The 23300-nt window shown below is 57.0% G+C and overlaps 1 protein-coding gene across 1 annotated transcript in view; it reads left to right on the top strand.

The window, feature by feature from the left end:
• The first annotated feature begins 14807 nt into the window (after positions 1-14807).
• Positions 14808-23300, top strand: part of DRAXIN (dorsal inhibitory axon guidance protein) — a 9798-nt gene continuing 1305 nt past the window's right edge. The window contains exons 1-6 of the mRNA XM_012662588.1: positions 14808-15258; positions 16955-17145; positions 17370-17372; positions 18398-18509; positions 18923-19012; positions 20503-20592. Coding sequence (XP_012518042.1) covers positions 14808-15258; positions 16955-17145; positions 17370-17372; positions 18398-18509; positions 18923-19012; positions 20503-20592 — 937 coding nt within the window. The remainder of the gene's footprint in view (positions 15259-16954; positions 17146-17369; positions 17373-18397; positions 18510-18922; positions 19013-20502; positions 20593-23300) is intronic.

Genomic DNA, 23300 nt, shown 5'->3' with positions numbered 1-23300 from the left:
ACTTCAGCCAGAGCAAAGCCCCCATGTGCCATCCCCTGTGTGGGGTTCTGCGCACTTCCCCGTGTTCCTGGCCCCTCATTGGTCAGGGAGACCTCAGTGATAATCTATTCTTAAATGTGGAGCTTCTACCTAGGGAAATGCACAGAGACACTACATGTCTCACACAGCTTCAGGAGTTTCCAGATCCTTTGAAGCCATCGTGGATCACCAGTGGATCCAGCTCAACCACCACTTTTAAAAAAGAAACAACTTCTTTATTAAGATATAATTCACAAACCATAAAGTTATCCTTTTACTGTGCGCAACTCAGTGGTTTTTAGTATAGTCACAAAATTGTGCATCAATCACCACTATCTCATTCTGGAACGTTTTCATCACTCCAAAAAGAGAAACCGCATACCCCTTAGCAGTTACTGCCGACTTTCTCCCAGCCCCTGGCAACCACTAACTACTTTCTGTTTCTATGGACTTGCCTACTCTGAACATTTCATATAAATGTAATCATGCAAGCCGGGCGCGGTGGCTCACGCCTGTAATCCTAGCACTCTGGGAGGCTGAGGCGGGTGGATCATTTGAGCTCAGGAGTTCGAGACCAGCCTGAGCAAGAACAAGACCCCATCTCTACTAAAAAAATAGAAAGAAATTAGCTGGACAGCTAAAAATATATTCATAAAAAATTAGCCAGGCATGGTGGCGCATGCCTGTAGTCCCAGCTACCCGGGAGGCTGAGGCAAAAGGATTGCTTGAGCCCAGGAGTTTGAGGTTGCTGTGAGCTAGGCTGATGCCACGGCACTCTAGCCCGGGCAACAGAATGAAACTGTCTGAAAAATAAATAAATAAATAAATGTAATCGTGCAATATATGGCCTTTTATGTCTGGCTTGTTTCATTTAGCACATGTTTTCAAAGTTCATCCAGGTTGGGTCATATATTGGTACTTCATTCCTTTTTATAGGCAAATAGTATTTCCTTGTATGGATATACTGCATTTGTTTATCCACTCATCAGCTAATGGATATTGGGGTCCACTTTGGCCAATGAAGTACAGCATTTTACAGATGGGGGAACTGAGGCCCAAAGTCACCATAACCTGGATTGGATAGGCGTCCAGGCCTCTCCTAACATCCATGTTTTCCTACAGCATCACTCTGGGAATATCCAGAGAACAGAGTCCAAGCATATCAAAAGCTCACCCAGCCAGGGACCAGCCAGGGTAGTGGCTTTGAACCAACGTTTTGCTTCTGGCTCAAGAATGCTAGGGTGAAGAAGAAAATTATACCCACTATTCTCCTCCCAGTCCCAAGCCACCACCACCTCTTCTCTGCCAGAGTTCCTAACTGGTCTTGCTTTCACCTTTGCCCCACTGCAATCTATTCTTAACGGAATCAGTGAATCTGCTAAAACCTAAGTCGGATCATGTCTCTGCTCTGCTCATGACCCCCCAATGATTCAACAGCAAAAGTCCTTCCCCTGGTCTTTGCAGGATCACATCCCAGCTCCCCCTATGACCTCACCTCCCTCTGTTCCAGCCTCCCTCTTCTTCCTCAAACACACCAAGCACCAAGCATGCTCCTGCCCCAGGACCTTTGCACTGGCTCTGACTGCATCACTCTTCTCCCCACAGCCCCATCACAGTTCATTACCTCACTTTCTTTGCCAAAGAAAACTGCCTTACCAAACAAAGAGGCCTTCACTAACGACCTCACGGAAAACACAAGCTCTTCCCTTCATCCTTTCTCTCCTTAAGTTTTTTCTTATTTTTCTCTCCTTATTTTCCTTCATAGCACCAATTACCACCTGATATATGTATTTGTTGTTCGCTTGTTTATGTTCCGCCTCCTTCTCTGGAGTGCAAGCTTCATGAGAGCAGGGATTCTCCTCCACGTGGTTTACTACTGTATCGCAGGTGCTGGCACATAGTCGGCGTTCGACAGGCACGTATGGGATGAGCGACTCAACCTTCTAGTAAATAAACAGCCCAGTCCTTTCACACACCCATCCTGGCACCTATCGGGCTAATAATATTACAACGACAATGGCAGCTAATTTTTCTGGACCATTTCCTGGGGCCCAGGAACGTTATCTCCTTACACAGGCCAGTGTACTTCATCCTTGAACCCTGAGAGGTACCTATAATGATGAGCTCAAAGAGGTTAGGCAGGCTGCCCCGGGCCATGGGGGATGGCATCAGAAGAGGATCCCAGGCATCTAGCCTGAGGGCAGACAGGTGCTCTTAAAAACTCTAAGCCACAATTTGCCACACTCTGGAGAAAGAAAAAAAAAACAGTGGAAATGGAAGCCACCTGGCGAGCTCTGGGCGCCGGACAAGACTGCTGCTTCCCACGTGCCGCAGTCGCGCCCCATCGCTCTTTGATCTTTGCAGCGCCCGCTGCCCCGCTGACCCGGTCATGAGTTATGGGGGCCGCGGGACCCATAACCCAGCATTCTCGGACTCCCAGGGTCGTCAGGACACGGCGCCCCGCGTAGTGATGGATGAGCCGGCCCGAGCGCTGGCTTTGTCCGGGTTGCGCCGGGCTGAGGAGCTTCAAGCCGGTCGTGGCGAGAAGGTGGAGTGAGTGTGTGTGTGTGTGTGTGTGTGTGTGTGTGTGTGTGTGTGTGTGTGTGTGTTGAGGGGTTGTCTTTCTCCCTTCCCTACCAAGAAGGGGGGCACAGGTGCACCGTCAGCGACCCAGGTGAAATGGTGCCTCTTTGAAGAGCCCCAGCACCCCGCATCCCAGAGCGACCTCTGAGAACCCCGCACACCATCCCCGGCCCCTCGCGCGCACTGTCAGAGGCTACAAAGGCCCCGCCGCTCCGCGTCCCGCCTCCTCTGCCCTGGGCATTTCTTCGGTCCCATTTGACAGCCTAGGCGGAATAATCCTTTTGGGGACCGGCTGGCCCCTGCCCGGCCAGACGCTGCCGCAGCTGAGCGCGCAGCCTCGATCCATTGTTGGGGTCCGCCAGGGACCCCCCGCCGCGGCCCTTTGTCGCCCGCTCCCCGCGGGGCCGGGGCCGCTCCAGATGCGCCACCACTGTCGGCGCCCCTCCCGTCCCAAGCGCCCTGGGCCGCGCCGAGACGGCTCTTACGCACCGGGAGGAATGTGCCCGCCTCGCCCGGTGCCAGCACGGCCGCTGGGCTGCGCCCGCCTTTGTCTGCCTCCTTTGTCTGCCCCGCGCCCTCGCGGCGGCGGCAGCTGGGCCTCTGGGGAACGGGACCGGAACGCCGAGCGCAGCTGGCGAGGGCTAGCGGGCCGGGAGCGCGCGAGGCCGGCCCGGGGCTGCCCCTCGGCGGGGGGCGGTTGAGCCCGCTGCCCGCCGCCCGCCGCCCCTCCTCCGTCCCCTCCCCGCGCTCCCGCCCCCTTCCCTCCAGCCCGCCCCCTCCCGCTTCCTTCCAGCCCCGCTGAGCCTGGGCACATCCTCCTGCCGCCCGCGCACCTCTCCGCGCCGTCCCCGCTCCGCGGCTCTGCCCTCCGCTGCGCCCGGCTCCCGCAGGCGCTCAGCCTCACGCCCCTCGGCCCCCGCCCCGCCGGCCGGACAGGTAAGGCTCGGCCTCGGCCCGCCCCCGGCCCCGCCCTCCGCCGCACCTGGCGGCGCGCCGGACAAAGGTGGGCTACCTGGCGCTCTCGGGCGGGGCGCGCGGGACGGATGTTGGAGGTGAGGACGTTGCTTCCTGTCTGCCCTCGGACCCGTCAGCGGGTCGGTGCGCCAGTCGGTCCGCCGCCGCCGCCGCTCCTCCCCGCGTCGGCCCTCGGCTCCTGGCTCTGCTCCCGACCTCCCCGTCCGCCCACCTGCCGCCGGACGCTCGCTTTTCCGCGCTCTGACACTCCGCCTCGCGCGCCCTCGCCGCCCTCTCGGTCCGGCTCTCGCTCACTCTCCTCCCTGGCTCTAGCTTTCTCCCTCTGGGACCGGTCTCTCTTTGTCTCTGTCTCTGAGTCTCCGTGTGGTCTCTCAGGCCGGGGACTCCAGTCCGCCACCGTTGGAAGAAGCCTCGAAGACGCCCTGCGCCCCGGGCAGAGCCGGTGGAGTGGCCTCCTGTCCCTTTGGAGGCCGCCCAGGGGCTGCGGTGTGAGGGGGCCGCGGAGTGCGCCCGGTGCGAACCCGCGCCCTCCCCTCTGGGCCGGTACCCGCCCTGCAACCCCGACGGCTCTGGCCTCTCTCCTCTGAACTCCGGCTGAAGATCCCTCTCCCCACCGCTGGCTTCTCCCCTCCCCTCCCTGAGGGTCTCAGCCCCCTCCCGAGGGTCTCAGCCGCCCTAGGGGAGCGCCTGCGCTTCCCGCCAAGTCTTCCTGGCTCCCCTCCGCCTGATGCTCCATCAGCCTTCCCCTCCATCCGGTGATCTCCCCTGCCCAGTATACTCCTCCACGCTGCCCACCTCCTAGCCTGGTGACACGCCAGGTGTCCGGAACCGGTTCAGTACCATCCGTCTGGGGTCGGGCAGACAGGGGCTCTGGGAGCGATTTTGAACAAAGGAATGCACCTCTCTGAGCCTCAATGTTCCCATCATAAAACGGGGACACCGCTAGTACCTACCTACGGGGATGTGTGCGAAAATAGCGAGAAAAGCATGTCCGATGGAGCGCGTGCTGGGTCACACACCAGGTGGGGGAGGGGAGGGGAGTCTGCAGTCCCTGGGTGGGGTGGGGATAAGGGGTCCACAGAAATGGATCACAAATTCCAGGCTTAGAGACACTTCACAGTAACCAACCAGGGTTCTCTCCCCATGCCATTGTGGGTCACCTCCTACCCAGATAGGCATGCACATCCTTACAAGCTCCCTTCTCTCTCCCTCTCTCTCTCTCTCCCCTCTCTCCCTCTCTTCCCCACCCCCCGCTTGTCCTAAAATCAGTTAAAACAGTCAGGGTGAAAGGGGGCACTTCTTCCAAAATGAGATTAGTGTAGCCATGTCAGTGTTGCCAACAGCTGGCCATCCATCAGGAAGCGTCCCTGTGACTCATCCCTAACTCTGAACCTCTGCCTTGCACGGATTTCTTTTATAATGGCACTAGCCACGAGCTGCATCCTTTTCTGGGGGGGGATTATCTGGCCCCTGGACCTGCTGTATGATTACCTAAGCCCCCTGACCATCATCTAGGTCTTCGTAACAGGTGACACACCACCCCAGGAGCCCAGCGTGACATGGGCCAAGTGGCTTAATGAGGGCAACTTTGGCAGAGGGAAACCTCCCGGCTGGCAGGTTCTGGGCTCCCCTGGCTGAGTTTTTCTTTCAGCCGCAGCCAGTGCTGACGACCGAAGCCTTTCTCTTTAGAGGCAAGAATGGGGCTACCCCCTGCCCCATGCACACACTCCATCCAGTCTCCTGCTTGTGACACTGCCTAGCAGACCTCCCTGCTTTGGTGACACTGGTCCTCCCACCATCTCTGCCCTCTGCCTCCCCAGGAAAGCCAGCTCAGCAGCTCCTGCTAGACCTGGGAACCTTGCTCTGATCCGCCTTGCCTCTCACCCACGTGAAAATGATAGTAGCCCCTCTGCTTCCTCCCTCCCCTCATTCAGTCCATCCCCTCTCCCCAACCTAAAGCCCCTCAGTGGCTCCCTGTGGCCAGTGAGGTAACTCCAGAGACCTCTGCCAGGCCAGCCCTGTCCTGCCCCCCCACCATGTCCCCTCTGCACCCCAGATCTCAGCCACCATGAAGAGCTGATCATATCCATGGCCTGTCTTCCTCTGAGCTTTTGCTAGGGCTCTTCCTTTCATCTGAAATGTCTCTCCTGCCTGGTTCAATCCAAGCCCGCCCATCCTTGCAGACCGAGGTCAGATGTCCCCTCCTGTGGGAAGCCCCTCTGCTCTCCCATGCCTCCCTGTCTCTCGTGGTCTGCATGGCATGATCTGTATCTGGAATTGTCTGCTCCTCCCCGTGTGGGGGCTGGGTCTCCTTCCACTTGCTGTGCAGTGCCTGGCACACAGTAGGTGTTATACTGAATGGCATCCTTGCTCAAAGGGCAAGGCCTCCTTGCCCTATTAAGTGCTAGAGCCAGGATTCACGCCCAGGTTTGTCTGGCTCCAGATGTCTTTCCACTGCATGAAGACCTCTGCCAGAGCCTGACAGCAGGCATTTTGTCACTTGAAGATGAAGTGATGGGTCTGACCGACTGGCAAATGATGTTAGATTGTCTGGGCACCAAGCTAATGAAGTTTGGGGAGTATGGAGGAAGAGGGGTGGTGGGTACCTGTAATCCAGCAGGAGGAAGGACTCAAGCTCAGGAGGCAGGTGGGGGATGCTGAGGGAGGGGGGCGCAAAGCTGGAAGCCTCTGGATGGGTGGGGCCTCTGAAGAGTCCCCCAAAACCCCTATGCAGGTTTCTTAAGGTGTGAGGCCTGCTGGGAGGTGCAAATCCCAAGGCTGCTGTTGGAAACAATAAAAGCAGATGGAGCCGCCCCTGCGGGGCAGCCAAGCCTCATTCGCTAAGATAATGGTCCCCTCCAGGCTGGCCTGGGCCTGTCCTGCCTCGCCATCGATCACCCTGCAGAGGACAGAGGACGGCCACCTGTGCCTGCCCCTTTGCACATGCAGTCACAGATGCACAAATGCTTCCAGGAAGCCCCCCAACCCACCACCTCACCCCAGCCCCAGCCGCCATACACCCCCTCTTTCCCCTCTCCGTGATGACAACTCCTGATTATTTGCCCTCACCCCGCCCAGCCCCCACACACAGACACACACACACACACACACACACACACACACAAATACACACACCAGGGCTGTCCCACTCACTCTGTGTACCTTCACCTCCCCTAATCTTCACAGCCACCGCATTTACAAGAGAGGAAACTGAGGCTCAGAGAGGTTCAGACTTGCCCAAGTCGCATAGCTCCTTCCACGCTGCTCAGTGGGGGTTCTCCCATGGCTCAGCTTAATGTGTTGTCTGTGTGTAATGGACACAGGACTGTGTCTCCCCTGTCGGTGGGGACACCTGGTGGCAGGATGTGTCTTTGCGGGCAGATTAGAAGCTCCATGTTGTGAGAGTGTCCCCAGGCCAGAGCCGTGTCTCTCCTATCAGATCGGGAAATCCCTGAGGGCATCGACTCTGGCTCCCCCGTTAGACTGGGGGCTTCCTTTGGGCAGGGGCTGCTTCTCGCTGGGACTGAGAGTGCCCTGAGGGCAGGACCCGTGTCTCTCATCAGCCTAGGAGTCCTCCCGGGCATCACCTGGAGCCCTCATATCACCGTGAGCCAGGGCCATGTGTCCCCCACCAGACTGGTGGTTTCCAGGAGCAGAAGCCAGGTCCCCGCCTTCAGACTGGAGCAAGTTCCCTTGCAGGACATCCTGGTCCTGCACCTAGTGGGGCTCAGCCAGTCGTGCACCAGCTGGCTTCACTCTCCCCTGCAGTGCTCAGCAGGTCAAGGGCAGCGCTCTCTGCCTAAGGCCTGCGGAGGGGCAGGCAGGGCTCCGGCTGCCCTGAGGCCCCTTCCCATGGGCTGGGTGGCACTTTGAGGGATGCAGAGCCACAGGCAGGCGGGGAGATGGGTAGCAACTAGCCCAGGACTGTCGAGGTGCCAATACGCCCGTGGGCACCGAGCAGGGCAGCAGCTGTGGGTCTTGGCCACCCCGCCCCCGAGCTCTCCTTCCCTGCCCTCCACCCCACCTGCACCGCTGGGCACATTTGTACCCGAACACCAGCACCCACACAGGACTCAAATCTCACAACAGGCTAATAATCCCATTTCTCAGACAAGGACATTAAGATTCATGAAGAGCTGCAATCCGGAAAGGGGTTAGAGGGACAAAGTCTGATCCCAAATTGCCTGGGAAAGAGCCCAGCCCAGGAATGAATTTAGAATCCATCCCCCACTCTCATAGAGGATGTGACTATTTTGATTGAACAAGCAAAATTACCCATTTTCCAGCTCCCTCCAAAGAAGACAGGAGGTGCCAGGAGCTCCAAGATGGGCCGACCACAGGGAGGCCACACTGTCCTAAGAGCAGACGGGGCCTGGGGACTGCCCCTCCATTCTCCCATCCCAGCCATTCCAGGAAGTGTCCACCTGGGTGAGGAGGAGGAGCCAGAGGGAAAAGTTGGGCAGACCAATTCCGAGTTAAAGCCATCTTAAAATCTTCATGGAAGTACGGAGACTGAGAGCCAAGGCGACTCCTGCATCCAACAACAGCTGTCCTGAGCACTAATGGGGACACAGTCTCTGCCCCTACCTCCAGGGCTCTTGCTAGGAGTGTCAGGAAGGGGAGAATATTTTGGTGGCAGGCAAGGACAGAGGGAAGAGCAGCAGAGGAGGCTGTTTCAGTGACACAAAACAAGGCAGGGACCACAGCGAGAGTTTTGTGACCACAGGGGCCACCCAGGCAGAGGCCAAGGTGCCTGAGGCTGCTGTTCCGAGGACAGAGTTCAGCGCTTAGTGCCCAGGGTCCCTGGAGGGGAAACTGTGAGCCGCCGGGCTGAGGCCCTGCTGGCCTGCAAGCCCCAGACCCGCTTCCCCATGAGCAGAGCAGGGAGGGCTTGTCACCTGGGTCGGAGATCGGCTCTCGGCCTCCCGGAGAGCCCCGGAGTGAGTCAGGGTGTCGGGGTGAGTTTGCCATGTTCTCCCCCAGCTAGGTGCTCTCAGAACAGCAGAACAGGATTTCCTTGGAGATGTTTCTTGACTCTCAGAGGTCAGAGTCCCTTCCTGCCCAGATTTAACAGAGGGTGGCTGCCTTCAAGTGTCTTGTGAGCCCAGAAGGGTCAGAGTGTTTCCATGGAGAGGGGCATTTCAGCACTGAGGCATGGCCAGGGGAGAGGCAGGAATCGGGACCCCTCCCCATCCAGCGCCCCCTACTCCAGCAACTTGCATCCATTTCTAAAGAGCCCTTGAAAGATGGGAGTGCCCCAGTCACCCCAGAGAGGCCCCGTGCTGGTCTCGGGGTGCCCCTCCCATCAGCTAAACCAATAAAGGATCTCACCCATGCCCAAGGTGAGTTAGGGATGGACAGAGAGCAAGGCAGGGTTCTCCCAGGGCTCGTGAGGGAGGGCTGGCCCAGGAATTGGTTATTATTATCGTGTTGTGTTTTGTCTTTAATATTCACAAATATTCCCCCTGAATCCATGCTGGCTCAGTATATGTCCCTAGTGCCTGGAGGCTCAATCCAGACCCTACAGGATATTATCTGTCACCACTCCCCATAGGGGGCTGGCAGTTGGACAGACAGACAGATGGAGGAGTCTTGTCATCGTGGACCCTAAATTCCCAGGCTCCCTTGGCAGACAGGGCCTCTGAGACCACCTAACCCCAGTGGTCCAGTGGTCCTCCTCCCCTACCACCTGCCAAAAAAAAAAAAAAATGTGTTCGAGCAGGGCAAATCTTTTCCCAAATGAAATTTAACCCACAACCCCAATATGTAAAACCAACAAAAACCATGTTTTATAAGTAGCGTAGCAACCCCCCACCATAAATTAATTCTTCCCCCAAATCAAAATTTCCTCTGTTTTATGCTGACACAGCTTTAAGCCCTACTCACAATCAGACTATCTCTCTTCAGCCTCTCCTACACGCATTCTGTGCAACCACGGTTATGCCTCGATTTACAATATTTACTTCTTTTAATTTATTTTTATTTTTTAATTTTTTTTTTAGAGACAGGGTCTCGCTATGTTACCCAGGCTGGTCTTGAACTCCTGGACTCAAGTGATCCTTCCACCTCAGCCTCCCAAAGTGCTGGGATTACAGGCGTGAGCCAATGGACCCAGCTATTTATTTATTTTAAAGTAAACCATTGAAGAAAAAAAAGCTGTTCTTAATGATGTAAAATAACGCAATGGGTGTTGGTTACACTCATGGATATGAGGCTGAGCTTCTAACTGGCTTTGATTTTTCACGTTCAGAAAATCTTGGAGCGTGCAATTAAGTAGTTGCCAATGGCAGCAGTTCTTTTTCAAACTGCTCACCTTGCATCCCTGGAATACTCTTCAGTGAACCAGAAGCCCAAGTTATGATGGGGCTGCGCCCGTGTTAAAATTGGGTAGAGAACACATTTGAGAATGTCTGTTATTTTTACTACAGTTTTCAAAATAGTTTAAAATATCTGTTTGAAAATGAAGTTAGAATCAGATGCTTACAGAGCCCCTGAACCATCGCTGCCAAATACAGTGGCTCAAGTTTGTCACGTTGGCACAGGAGGAGCAGACTGGGGTAAGGGAGGGAGGGGGACGGGCTCAAGGTCCCCCGGTGGGTGGTTGTCTGGTTCACGGCCGGCACACATCGTCATCCCTCGGGGCCATCCAAGCATCGCTGATGTCCCTGACCCAGCGCTCCCATCGGAACCCCCAGCCAGCGCCCCTCCCTCCTCCACTTGCTCCCCACAACCCGCCACCCAGAGGGTGGGAATGCTGGCCCTGCAGCCGTCCTGACAAGCCTGGTGGCTGAGCTTCACAGTTGTCTGCCAGGCGGGTGGGGCAGGAGCCCCCACATCTCCCGGCCCCCATACGCAGGGCTGTTGGCAGGGAGGGGCTCAGGAATCAAAGCAGTCTCCAAGCTTGATGAATTGCCTTCGTTGGCATAGACGCTGCTTCCCTGCCTCTCGGACTGAGACAGCTCCGGCAGCGTTGCTCTCCTGTCTCCCCTCAGCACGGGGCAGCATGGGGGCAGGAGATAAGCCCCTTACCCTCCCTCCTCGGTGTCCTTTTCCCAGCTGCCAGGGCCTCCTGGGCCCTGACCACATGCAGGGATCCAGAAGCCTCTCGCAACAACGAGAGGCAGGCGATAGTGAGGGGAAGGCAGGTGACCCTGTGGGTGATGGGGGCAGGGCCTGTGTCCCGTGTGCGCTGGGCGCGGGGAGGGCCCGGGCCTGAGGTGGGCTTCCCCACTTACCAGTTGTGCCATCTTGGATTTGTGGCTTACCACCCCACCCCCAGCCTCAATTTCCTCATTTTAAAAACGTGGCAAACTCTACCAACGCGCAGGGCAGTTGAGAGGACAAAGTTTGCGCGTGGAGCCTGGGCTCCTGCTGTTACAATTCGATTGCTTTTGTTTCATCTCGTTTTTAAGGATTCGCTATTAGACCTCGTTGTGAAGGGCCGTCTCGGGGTTGCAGACGTTCCTGATGTCCCTCGACAACTAGTCCAGGGCGACTCCGGGCTGTTGACTGTCGCCAGTCTGGGGGGATTGGGCCCAGCCCAGAGCTCAGCTTTGTGAACAAGCCCAGGCAGAACCACGCATCGCTGATGGGGAGGGAAGGGGCGCTGCCTCCCCCTCCCCCCCTGGATGCCTGGTGCTTTGTGACACAACCTCCAACTGGTTTCCAAAGTGACAGAAATGGATTGGAGCCTTTCATCGCTGTGGATCCTTGGCACGACTTCTGTAGCAGCCCACGTTTCCTGAATGGCTCTCTGCCAGGTTGGCATGTCGGCTGCTGGGCTGTGCCAAGATCTGCGTACAAATCCTTGGGCTTGGAGAGGGGGTCCGTGCGGTCTTCCCCCGGCCCCTACTTCAGCTCTTTCTCACACACACACACGCTTACACACACCCACATTCACGCACACACCCTGGGGATATAATTCATGATCTTCCCCTCGGGTATAAATTCGACTGTGCTCCATCCGTTTCCATTCTGATCCGTGGGTGTCAGCGCCTATTGTGTGCAGGGAAGCCTGGGCAGATCCCTTAGCAGCGCCCAGTCTAGTCGGGGATTTAAAAGCTGATAGTCCCAGCTCAGAATGACACAAGAGGTCTTCGAGAGCCAGACAAAGCCGTGTGGAAGACCCAGGGGGAAGCACATGGAGTTGGGGGACTGCACAAGGCTTCCTGTAGGAGGAGACATTTGGGATGATCCCAAAGAATGAGCAGGATTTGGATGGAGAGGGATGGGGTGGAGGGAAGAGGTTGTTCCAGGCAGAGGGAACAGCCTAAGTGAGAACAGAGAGACTGGAAGGATGGGGTGTGTTTCAAGCCTAGGGAACAGTTTCTGGGCTGTTGGCTGTGAGGGGAGAAAGTAGAAGTCAGGGCTGTCGAGTTCAGTTGGGGCCACATTATTCAAGGTCTTGAGTGCCAAACTGAGGAGTCTGTGGTTAAACGGGAAGGCCCTAGGGAGCCATGGACAGTTTTGAGCAGGTACGGTCAGAGCAACGTGGCGGCATTGGGGGCAGGTCTGTGGAGAGGGATAGCGCCCCCATGGGTACATTGGTGCCGCACTGAAGTCCCTGCCTCCTCCGCCCCGGGCTGGCTGCTAGCGTGACTCATGGGGTGTGAAGAGAGATGGCGCTGAGCTGGGAGTTCCTGTGTACAGTGAACAGACCACATCTAGATAGGGGCTTGGCAAGGGAGCTTGGGAAGATGGCGAGCCTGGGCGGGACCTTGCTGCCTGGGGGTGCTGGAGCAGGGGCTGCGCCGCCTGGCTCTGTGGGGAAGGAGCTGTCCTCCAAGACCAGCACCCAGGCTGGTCACCGCATTCAGAAGCTGGCTCTGAGCGTCACTGACAGCCTCCTGTACGTCTCTGGGGACAGCAAGCTGCCCGAGGGGCTGCCCACCTCTCTTGCCTGCACTTTCTGGGTTTTCTGCCTCATTGTTCTTGACGCCCAGAATGAGGGGGGAGGGGATTCCATTTATCGGCCAGCGTCCGGAAGCTTCCCTGTCATGGGGGTGGTCTGTGGGCTTCGCCCAGGCTATCACCGGCCCTGCAGGACAGAAAGGCAGGGCTGGGTCTCGGACGTAGACAGCATCGGACACGGAGCCTTTGCAGCCACGGGGGAGCAGAGAGCGACATCTGGCTCCAGTCAGGCTACATGCCAGCCAGGAGAGTAGCCCCGGATCTGCCACTGGCCCTGAAACAGGGTTGGGGAGTCCCTCTGAGCCAAACAATGCTTGACTGACAGGCCTTTAAAATGGGCCTCTCCTCCCCGCGGGGCTGCAGCAGGCATCCGGAGCGGGCTGTGCAGAAGCTCACAGGCAGGACTGCAGGACCTGCGGTCTTAGGAAAGGATGTGTGTGCGACGGGAGACAGGGCTGTCACAACATGTCCATCCCAGTGTCCTGCGCCCCTCACCAAGTCTCACCCGGGATCTCAGGCGGACCCCGTGATCAGGGATGAGATAGAAAACAAGGGACCCCTTGTTGTCGCAGCCCTTGGCCTAGGGGGAGCCGCCAGGGGCGGTGCGGCTGGGGCCCAGGCTCCCGGGGCTGGGGTGCAGGCAGAGCAGGGTAAAGCCCGTGGGCCAGACCCCACAAGGCAGGGGGAGGTGTTTGCTTTCTCCCTCCCCGGGTGGGCATCCTCCCTGCTCTCCCGCTCTCACTCCTGTCGGCTAAGGGGAGCCTGGGCTGGGCCGGCCAGTGTGGGGGTTGTGGGACCGAGCCTGGCAGAGGGAGAGATGCCGGAAATCAGGGCCTGTCGCAGGCCTGGGCAATTATGCCACAGATCACAAAGAAACTGTGGTGTAAGCACCTTTGGGAGCCTAATGGAATACTTGGAGGTCTCAGGATGCCATAAAAATTCAATCAGCTCAGCTAACCTGGTGTCAGCGTGTCTGGACCCAGCGGGGCAGGTGCAGTGGAGGGGTGGGAGGAAGGGGCTGCAGGCAGGGGTGTCTCCAGAGTCCGACAGACACCCCCACCGCCCCCAGCACTGCCTCGTCCTCTGGCTGAGGGGAAGACGCCGGGTCCCCCAGGAGACTCCACTGCTGGTAGAGAAGTGGGGACAGTCCTGAGGGTAGGTAGGGCTGCTCACCCCACCCCGCAGGGCACAGAGCCAAGTCTGCAGAGCCGTCCCCAAGGCCCCTCAGCCCCGGCAGGGACAGTGTCAGAACATCCTGGGGCCTCAGCACTCACTGTGGGAGCAGAAGGCAAGGGGCACAGATGGAGGGGGACAGGAATGACATAGGCCACTTAACAGGTGTGACTTCACCTCCCTGAGCCTTAATTCCGCTTCAGAAAAATGGGGAACTAACAGGAGCCATTTCAAGTGTTGTTGGCAGGGCTGAGTGGCATCAGCTCACACAGAGCACGTAACACAATTCCTGCAGGTCCTGCCTACGGCGTGTGCTCAGAGGCTATGGTTCCATTTGTGTGAATTTAGGCTTCGAGTCAAGTCTCAGGGACTAGAGGCGTATTTCTGAGCTCTGAGGGACTCCGCTCTGTTCCAGGGGACTTGGCAAAGGGCAGGGGTTTGTGCAGAGAAAGGAGTTCTAGACTAATCTGGAACCTGGATGCTGCTTAAACGATTTAAGCCAGGGGTTCTCAACCTCAGCACTGTTGTCTTTTGGGACAGGTGACTCTTTGCTGTGGGGGGCTGCTCGGGGCATCGTGGGGTGTTTAGCAGCATGCCGGCCCTCTACCCTCTAGATGCCAGGGGCATCCCCAGGTTTTTTTTTTTGAGACAGAGTCTCACTCCGTTGCCCAAGCTAGAGTGAGCGCCATGGTGTCAGCCTAGCTCACAGCAACCTCACACTCCTGGGCTCAAGCGATCCTCCTGCCTCAGCCTCCTGAGTTGCTGGGACCACAGGCATGTGCCACCATGCCCGGCTAATTTTTTCTGTATATTTTTAGTTATCCAGATAATTTCTTTCTATTTTTAGTAGAGACGGGGTCTTGCTCTTGCTCAGGCTGGGCTCGAACTCCTGAGCTCAAACAATCTGCCTGCTTCGGCCTCCCAGAGTGCTAGGATTACTGGCGTGAGCCACCACGCCCGGCCCCATCCCCAGGTTTGACAACTAAAAAATGTCCCCAGGCATTGCCCAGTGTCCCCAGGGAGGAGGCAGTGGGGGAGGAGCAAGATTGGGCTGTAATAACAGGAGTGAGGGGACTGGGAGTGGGTGGCAGAGAAGCGGCTGTGGTGCCGCCCCGTTATAGAGTTGCTTCTCTTGCAGGGAGAAGCCGATGGCCGGGCCTGCCATCCACGCTGCCCGCATGCTCATCCTCATCCTCCTCGTGCTTCTGGGGCTGAGTCTGGTAGGCTCCCTCGCACCTGGAACCCCTGCTCGGAACCTCCCTGAGAATCACATCGACCTCCCAGGCCCAGCACTGTGGCCGCCTCAGGCCAGCCACCACCGCCGGCAGGGCCTGGGCAAGAAGGAGCGGGGCCCAGGCATGCCCAGCCAGGCCCAGGATGGGGCTGCGGTCACCGCCACCAGGCAGGCCTCCAGGATGCCAGGGGCTGAGGGGCTGCCACCTGGGCAGACTCCTGCAGGCCTGCTGCGGGACAAGGACCTGCTCCTGGGGCTGGCATTGCCCTACCCTGAGAGGGAGAGTCAGCCTCCAGGGTGGGAGAGGGCCAAGAAACGTGGCAGGGAGCACAAAAGACGCAGGGACAGGCTGAAACAGCACCGAGGTAGCTGGAGATCTGAGAGGACAGGAGGGGGCTGGAGGGAAGGGTCAGTGCTGTGAGGTCCCTGGGAGGACATCCAGGGGCCCCAGAGGGGGCAAGCAGTGGGCACCCACAGGAGAGGAGGGGTCTCACTAAAGCCAGAGGGGGTCTGGTAAGGGGAGGGGGTAGGGAGAGGCCTGGGGGGGTGACATGGGAGGAGAACAGGGATGTGTAGCAATGGAAGCTCGGTCTTATCAATAGATCATCCTCCTAAGTCTGCCTGTGAGCCATCCAGCCACCCTCTGTCCCCGCCTCTCCCTTCCCAGCCCATGCAGTCTCTGAACAAACATGTGGGGCAGCTCCACCCGGAGGGCCCCTCCCCTGCCTCACCTGGCCCTGAGCCCAGGCAGGCAACTGGGCTTCTGAGTCTCTTCATGTGACAAGACTGCCTCTAGGGGCACCCCTCATGCCACAAACACAGTGGTGTTGGGGGGAGTGTTTCTTTGGCAGGAGGGCGATGGAGCCTCAGCCCCGCTTTCCCTGCAAACAGCTGGGGCTCGCTCCCCTGCCAGACCTACTGAGACCTCTCAAGTGGGCAGAACTCAGCTGGGGCTCCCAGCTTTGACTTTCAACCTTCCACCCCTGGAGGTCATCTGTGTCAGCTTGGGGAAGGGATGCTGGCATCTTTGAGGTCAATCTAGGGGCACACCTGGGACATGGACTCATCTATCCGGCTCCAGTGGAGCAGGGGACCCTCCTAGGAGGGTTGGTATGATGGGCAGGAGGTGGGGGACAGAGGAGGCCCGCAGGTTAGGCCCTGTCCTGCTGACAACCAGCCGTGAAACCTCAGGCCAACTGGGCCGCAGTTTCCTTGTCTGCAAAATGAATGGGATGAATTCAGTGGTCCCAGAGTCCCCTTTCCACTCCTGGGTGACCCCAACTGACTGAGTGACTTCCTCTCACACTTACCCTACCCCATGCCCATGTGTTTTGGAAGGCAGAATCAGTGGTTTAAAAGGTCAGATGGACCTGGGTTCGAATCCAGGCTCCGCTACTCATGAGCTGGGTGTCCTTGGACAAGTTACCTAACCTTTCTGTGCTTCAGTTTCCTCTCCTGTAGATGGGGCTGAAGGAGCACCCACTTCCTAGAGCTCCTGCAATGGTTAGATGAACAATGCTTGCAAAGCGGCTCATGTGGGACCCAGCACAGGTGCTGAATAAATGGGGTGATGACTAATTTATCACCACATAGGAAGCACTCACTTGTGTGTGATAAGCTGTGGCTCCCACCTCCCAGCTTTCTCAAAGGCCTTTTCCTTCTGCAATGCCTCTTGGCCTCATTGCATTGCTCGCTACTCAAACTTCACCTCCTCCAGGAAGCCTTCCATAGTTAATCCTAACAGTACCCATTTGTTACACTTATGTCCCAGGCTGTACCCAGCCAACCCAGACTTGGATTTCCTTGGAATGCTTCTTTATAGGGATACTCCTTGAACCATCTCCCCAGCAACACTGAGAGTTCACCCAAGACATTTCCCCTACTGAGTTCCCCGTTTTCACCTCCCCAGGAGGGCAGGCAGCAGGGATGTTAACTGAACCATGGGCTTGTCACCTGGTCCCTGCTGCCCCCTGGTTCACAGCACAAAATGTGGGTTCTACTGTAGGCTGACATGAGGTGGCAAGCAGATAAGTCCCCTGCGCTTCCCACCCCATGTCTCAGGCCGAGCCCTGGTCCGAGGTCCCAGCTCCCTGATGAAGAAGGCAGAGCTCTCTGAAGCCCAGGCGCTGGAGGCCGCAGCGGAGGAGTCCTCTACCAGCCTGGCCCCGACCATGCTCTTTCTCACCACCTTGGAGGCAGCACCTGCCACAGAAGAGTCCCTGATCCTGCCTGTCACCTCCCTGAGGCCCCAGGTAAGGGGTCCCAAAACAGCCTTGGAGCTGGAAGGGTCTTGAGACCATGCCGTGCAAAGTCCTCAGTTCACTCAGGGAGACAGGCACGGGGGCAGGAGGCCACCGGGCCTGCATTGGAACCAGATCTCCAGACACCTGCCCAGCCCAGCTCCATCCTGAGAAAGGGCTGCCACTGTCCAGGAGAAGGTGGTCCTGGAGGCTCACTCTGGGGACAGTCAAGGAAGCAGGTGGCAGCTCAGCACACTGGTCTCTGCATGGAGAGCAGGGGCACTTGAGGAAGAACTTTAAATGCACAGAAAAGCATAGAGCATAACAATGGCAACTAATGAGCGAGCATTAGTTCACCCCTGGACTCATCTGCTTCCGATCTTTAAAAAAGCCACATGGAGCAAGAGTTAGCAAGCCACAGTGGCAAAAGCGCTGCCCACCGGTGATTCTGGAAGAAGGGTATGTAAGAGTTAACCCCATCATTCTTGCACCTCTTCTGTGGCTTTGAAACTTTTAAAAATAAACTCATTTAAGAGGATCAGTAGTATATACGTTATATGTATGTATAAGAAATAATACATAAAAAAGAAATAAAACTTTTAGCAGTAGATTTTTCCTATCCTCTTTTTGGGTCTTGTATCCCCTTGAGATACTGATAACAGCTGGGGACCGTCCCCCGGATTACATGGTTGTCCACTTCATCCGGGCCCCCAAAGCCCTAGAAAGTGCGGTTCCTGCCCATGTCCTGCCTCACACGGGCACTGTGGGCAGATCCAGCCACGGGCTCTGGCCTCAGCGCTCCCGGGGCCACTGGCTGGGGCCGTGTGCGGGACTAAGCCCCGGCTGTGGCCTCGACAGCGCACAGAGAGCTGGTAACTTCTACAAGCGGAGGAAAGGGACAGGAAAGTGAGTGGGGGGGCTACTTCCGATTCCCGCCTCATGGGCTTGGAAACCTTGAGCAAGCAAGATTCAGCCACTCCTCAGAGGGCCTGGCGCTGGCCGTGTCTGCACCGCTGCCTACAGGCGCCATCACACTTGGGTGGTGGCTGCACCGTGAGGAAACTGCCCTACTGGCTGCTGCAGCAGGAGCCTCAGACACTCGTCTCGACGTCCTCAGGCTGGGATTCCAGGCTGCCCAGCAGAGGACGAGGTGATCTGTGACGGGCCCCTCCTTTGCCCTCTGGCCTTGGGACCCCACATTCCTGCTTCCATCGATTGGAAGTCTCCAGATTCCCCCCCCAACCGCCGTCCACCCTTTCTGCAGGCACAGCCCAGGCCTGACGGGGAGGTGATGCCCACGCTGGACATGGCCTTGTTCGACTGGACCGATTATGAAGACTTGAAACCCGATGTCTGGCCCTCTGCAAAGAAGAAAGGTACACCCACCTGTCCCAGTGCCCCCACGCCTGGGCTCCCCTCCCTCCCCCACCATCCGTTGGGAGGGGGTCCCAGTGAGCCCGGTCTGGCCTGCAGATGTCCAAAGGCAGGGGGGGTCATCGAGTCTGAACCAGCACTGACCCTCGAAGTGGACAATGCTACCGAGTGCTCATTGCGCCGCGGAGCTTCCCACGCATCAACTCACTTAACCCTGGGGGAAAGCCGGTTAGGTCTGAGCCACTGTTGATCCCATTTTAGAGAAGAGAAAGCTGGGGCAGAGAGCAAGAGGAATCAGGCCTGACCCAGGCCACACTGTGGCGTGGCCACATGGGCACCCTGGCACCGAGGCCTGTGCTCAATCTCTCTGCTCAGCTGAGCCTCAGCTTCTGACAACAGATCTTCTCGTCCCCAGAGAAACACCGGGGTAAACTCTCCAGCGATGGTAACGAGACGTTGCCGGCCGAAGGGGAGCCATGCGACCATCACCAAGACTGCCTGCCAGGTACCGACCAGCACCACGTTCAAGGCACCAGGCCGGGTCCTGGGAGGAAGCCCGGGTAGTGGTAGGGGTGAGGGTCCCAGGCACAGGAGCAGGTCCATGACCCTTTACTGATGATCAGTAATAACAAGAGCTGCTACCACTTTCCCGGGAGTTGCTGCCATACGTTAATTCATTTAGCGCATTACTCAAGCAACCCAGGGAAGGGGGACTGTCATCCTCCACTTTCAGGCAAGGCAGCTGAGCCCCAGAGAGGCAAAGTATCTTGCCCAAGGTCACACAGCTAGGAAGTGGCTCACCCCTGAGTTAGCTGGGTTCCAAAGCCTCTCACCATGGCCCCACGCCGCCTTCAGGGTGATCTTTTCTTGCTCTCTTCCTCCCAACACCTGGCAGGGCTTAAATCCGTCCTTGTCCCATCTCGACACTGCCAGGGCTTAAATCCGTCCTTGTCCCATCTCGACACTGCCAGGCTTTCTGGGGGTGCTTTTGACGACATCCTCACGGTCAAGACAGTCTGAAAACAAGGGGCTTGATGTTTTGACTGATGCCCTAAACTGCTGGCCCCTGTTGGGCCCACCGGACCCTCCAGAGAAGCAGACACTAAGGGGAGTTAGAAGTAGAAGAGGTTTATTTTGGGGGTGGGTAGCACCTGTGAAAGATAGAAGGAGGAGGAAGCAAGACTGGGCAGAGAAAGCTCCAGATCGTGATGCGAAGTCCCAGCCGGAGCTCTGGGGCGGGCAGAATGGGAGGCTGGCATGTGCCACGGACCCAGGTGGCCCCTGCAGGTGCAAACAGCTGGAGGCTGTCAGCTAACTGCCATCTGAACAGCAAGTGCTTTCCAAGGAGAGATCTGAGTGCCACAGCGGCCAGATTATTCTACAAAGCAGCAACCAAACCAGCAATTTGCATCATATAAGCCAGACAACCAGCTCCGTGGCAGGCTGGTTTCTTTCCAAACCATTGTTTTCACCCTGAACACAAAGAAAAGGCTCGAGTCTGGGCCAACCAAGTCTGGGCCAACCGACAGTCGCTCTGAGAGCTGACCCCTCGGTGGGCGAGGCCTTGGGCTTGGCTGGGACCATCCTACAGCCGCCTGGGGCTTCGGTTTCCCCATCTGTCAAAAGAGGACGTTGGTACCGGTGATCGCGAGGCCCCTCTCGGCTCTGAGCGGGCTCCAGACCTGGCCGTCCCCAGCTGTTCCTCCTGCTCTCCCTGGGAGGTGACCCCACACCACCTCCACTCTTCCCACGATCAATCAATTGCCCATCTGGGGCAGCTGGGGTCTCTGCCACCCGCCCCTGGGGGCCTCAGCCATGACACGCGTGGGCGGTTCTGGCGGTTCTGGCTGGGAGCCTCGCACACCAGATGGCCCCCCTTGCCGGGGCACAGCCTGCCGCAGCAACGATGGATGTCCCGTCCAGTGGGACTGAGTGCAGGGCTTCGGGGAGGGCCCGCTCAGCTTGGCTGACCGCGTGTGCTTGCTGTGTCGGCAGGGACCTGCTGTGACCTGCGGGAGCATCTCTGCACGCCCCACAACCGAGGCCTCAACAACAAATGCTTTGATGACTGCATGTGTGTGGAGGGTGAGTCTGGACTCCTTTGCAGGGGACTCCCCCCGCTCCAGGAACCACAGAGCTCTCCCTTTCTCCAAGCCGGTTCTGCAGTGAGGTGGGGACAAGATTTCCCAGTGGGTGGGAGAGTCCCCTGGGAGCTGAGGACAGGAGCGAGAACAGCTTTGCACGGTGCCTTCCCAATCTGTGAACTCATTTAGTCCCGATTCCTGGCATTGCTTCTCAGATTTGCTTTTCTCACCTCTTGAGAAAATACAAGCTGGCGTGATGATCTCCCACGATCTGGAGGAGGGAGAAGGGAGGAGATGGGAATGAATCTCTTTAAATAAGATCCAACCTTAGAAGGCTGCCGCTTTCACACCGGAATTCCACCCCAGGGGAGGCATTCAAGTGCCATAAGATAACAGCGCTGGGGTGGGTTTCCCGGCACTGTCCCGGGGAAGCATGCATCTGGCCAGCTACTTCTTTAACCCCTCCTGGCTCCCGCCTCGCCCAGTGTGCCAGGCTCCGTGCCAAGCACTTTGTCTCCTGGGATCCTCACGACCTGTCCCCCAAGGGAGCTATCACGATCCCCACTTTACAAATAAGCAAACTGAGGCACAGGAAGCTTAAGTGACTTGCCCAAACTTAACGGCTGGAAAAGTGGGGGGATATTTTCAATTTTGTATTCTGAAAAATTTCAAATACATACTAAAGTCATCAGAATGGTGAAACGCACCCCCACTTTCCAGCATTCGGCTTCAGTAACGGCCCACTCATGGCCGGTCTGTGTTGTCGCTCTGCCGCCCGCTTCCCTCCCTCCAATATGATTTGGAAGCAACTTGGGGGAGTTTACGGATATTTCATCTGTGAATATTTTAGCATGCAAAAGAGTCCTAAAAGATAAGTACTCCTTTAAAAAACAAAATGCCAAAAATGAACAATAATTACTCAGTACATGCAATATCCATCAGCATTCCCATCTCCTGAGTGGGAGAATTTGGTCCCAGCCCCTCTGTTAACCCGAGATACGTGCCCTATTTTACCCACATCGTCCTCAAAACGTACCTGCTGTGAAAGCAATAGACCTCTTTGGTTTCGCTCATTCCTTCATCTAGTCGGTTAAGAAATGTTTATCAAGTGCTTACTACGTGTCAGGTATCATCCCGGACACGGGAGATCCAGTGGTGACAGGTGGCAAGTTCTGCACCCGGGGATTTCATTCGAGTCAGATGAGCAGACAAAAAGCAAATAAATAGATACAATGTCTTTAGAAAGTAATACGGCTCTAACGCAAATACCAAGATAACGAGTCCTGGAGTTGCTTCAGAAGCATGGGCAGGACTGGGCAGCGGGGCCAGCTACCTGAAGACGGGAGGGCAAGGACCTCGGCAGGAACAAGCCAGGGGAAGATGGTACAAGGCGAGTGGGGAGAAGCTTCTGGAAGGATCACACAGGACCTTGTGGGCCTTGTCTGGATTTTTTTTGTTTGTAATTGGATGTCACTGGCAGGTTTTAAGCAGAGGAGTGACATGGTCTGATCTGTAAGTTTAAAGGCTCACTCTGGCTGCAGGACTGTGGGGGCCAGAAGTGGGGACAGGGAGGACCACCTGGGTGGTGAGCGAGAACGGAGCCAGGTGAGGTAGGGGATGCTGGAAAGCCGCCTTCTGTAAGACGCAGTTACCTGTGTGCAGAGTTAGGGTCCCATTTCGCAGAGGAGGAGACTGAGGCACAGAGCAGGCAGGAGGGCACTGGAGCCCAGCCAGGGCGACGGGGATGTGGGTGGCTCAGTGCATGGCCTCTCTGCCCAGGCGGGAGGGGGGCGTACGCTGCTTCCCAGGCACCTGAAAGGTGTGTTGCATCCAAAGCCTGTCTGCTTGTTCCCTCCTTCTCGCACTGGTTGGACCCACTAAAATTCTTGCTTCATTCCTGGAGACTCAAGATCTGAAAAAAAATGGAAAGCGGAAATCGCAGCTTGGTCAGCTTGTTAAAATCGGTCCAGGAGGGAACTGTCACCCAGATGCCACACTACAGGGATCTGGGGGATGCCAGGAACCCTTATGGGGACCAGGAGTCTTGAGGACGCCTGAGAAATCCCAAAATGTTGGACACACGGCCCAGGGCTGAAGTACGGTAGTCAAGGCCAGCCAGGGTTCTGGAGGGTTCCACAAGGGTTTCTCTAGCCACCAAACACTCCTGCTCATGAATCCCCTGTCCCTCCCAAGTGTCACTAGTGTGGCCACAGGTCTGAAAGCCCAGTAGTGGCCCAGGGTAAATTCTAGGTCCCTAAGCACTAACTTCCCAACCAGTCCTTTACTCTCTTGACAATGACAAGAGTGGCTCTGAAAGTAGAGATGTTCTCTTTCCCTGTGGTCACTCCTAACCTGAAACGTAGGGGTTTCTCAGGCCACACACTGGCGTCTCTTTCCCCTACCATCAGGAGGATGTGAACTTCTGTGGCCTTAAATGGAAAATATGTTCTCCCCACGTCTCGGGGCATGACTGTGGTGTGATAGAGAAAGACACAGCCATGAACGCTCCCACTGGTGGGCCTGGAGGGCCAGACCTACTTTAATTCGGGTGGCCAGGGAGGGTCTCTTTGAGACCCGAAGGCTGTGAAGGAGCGAGCTACGCAAAGAACTTGGGGAAGGGATTTTTGGCTGAGAGAACTGTACGTGCAAAGGTCCTGAGGCAGGAAATGGCTAGGTATGTGAGGAAAAGCAAGAAAACTGGGTGTGGCT

The sequence above is a fragment of the Propithecus coquereli genome, unplaced genomic scaffold (assembly GCF_000956105.1).
Source record: "Propithecus coquereli isolate 6110/MARCELLA unplaced genomic scaffold, Pcoq_1.0 Scaffold77, whole genome shotgun sequence".
Lineage (NCBI taxonomy): Eukaryota > Metazoa > Chordata > Mammalia > Primates > Indriidae > Propithecus > Propithecus coquereli.
This window is presented reverse-complemented; position numbering and strand designations above follow the sequence as displayed.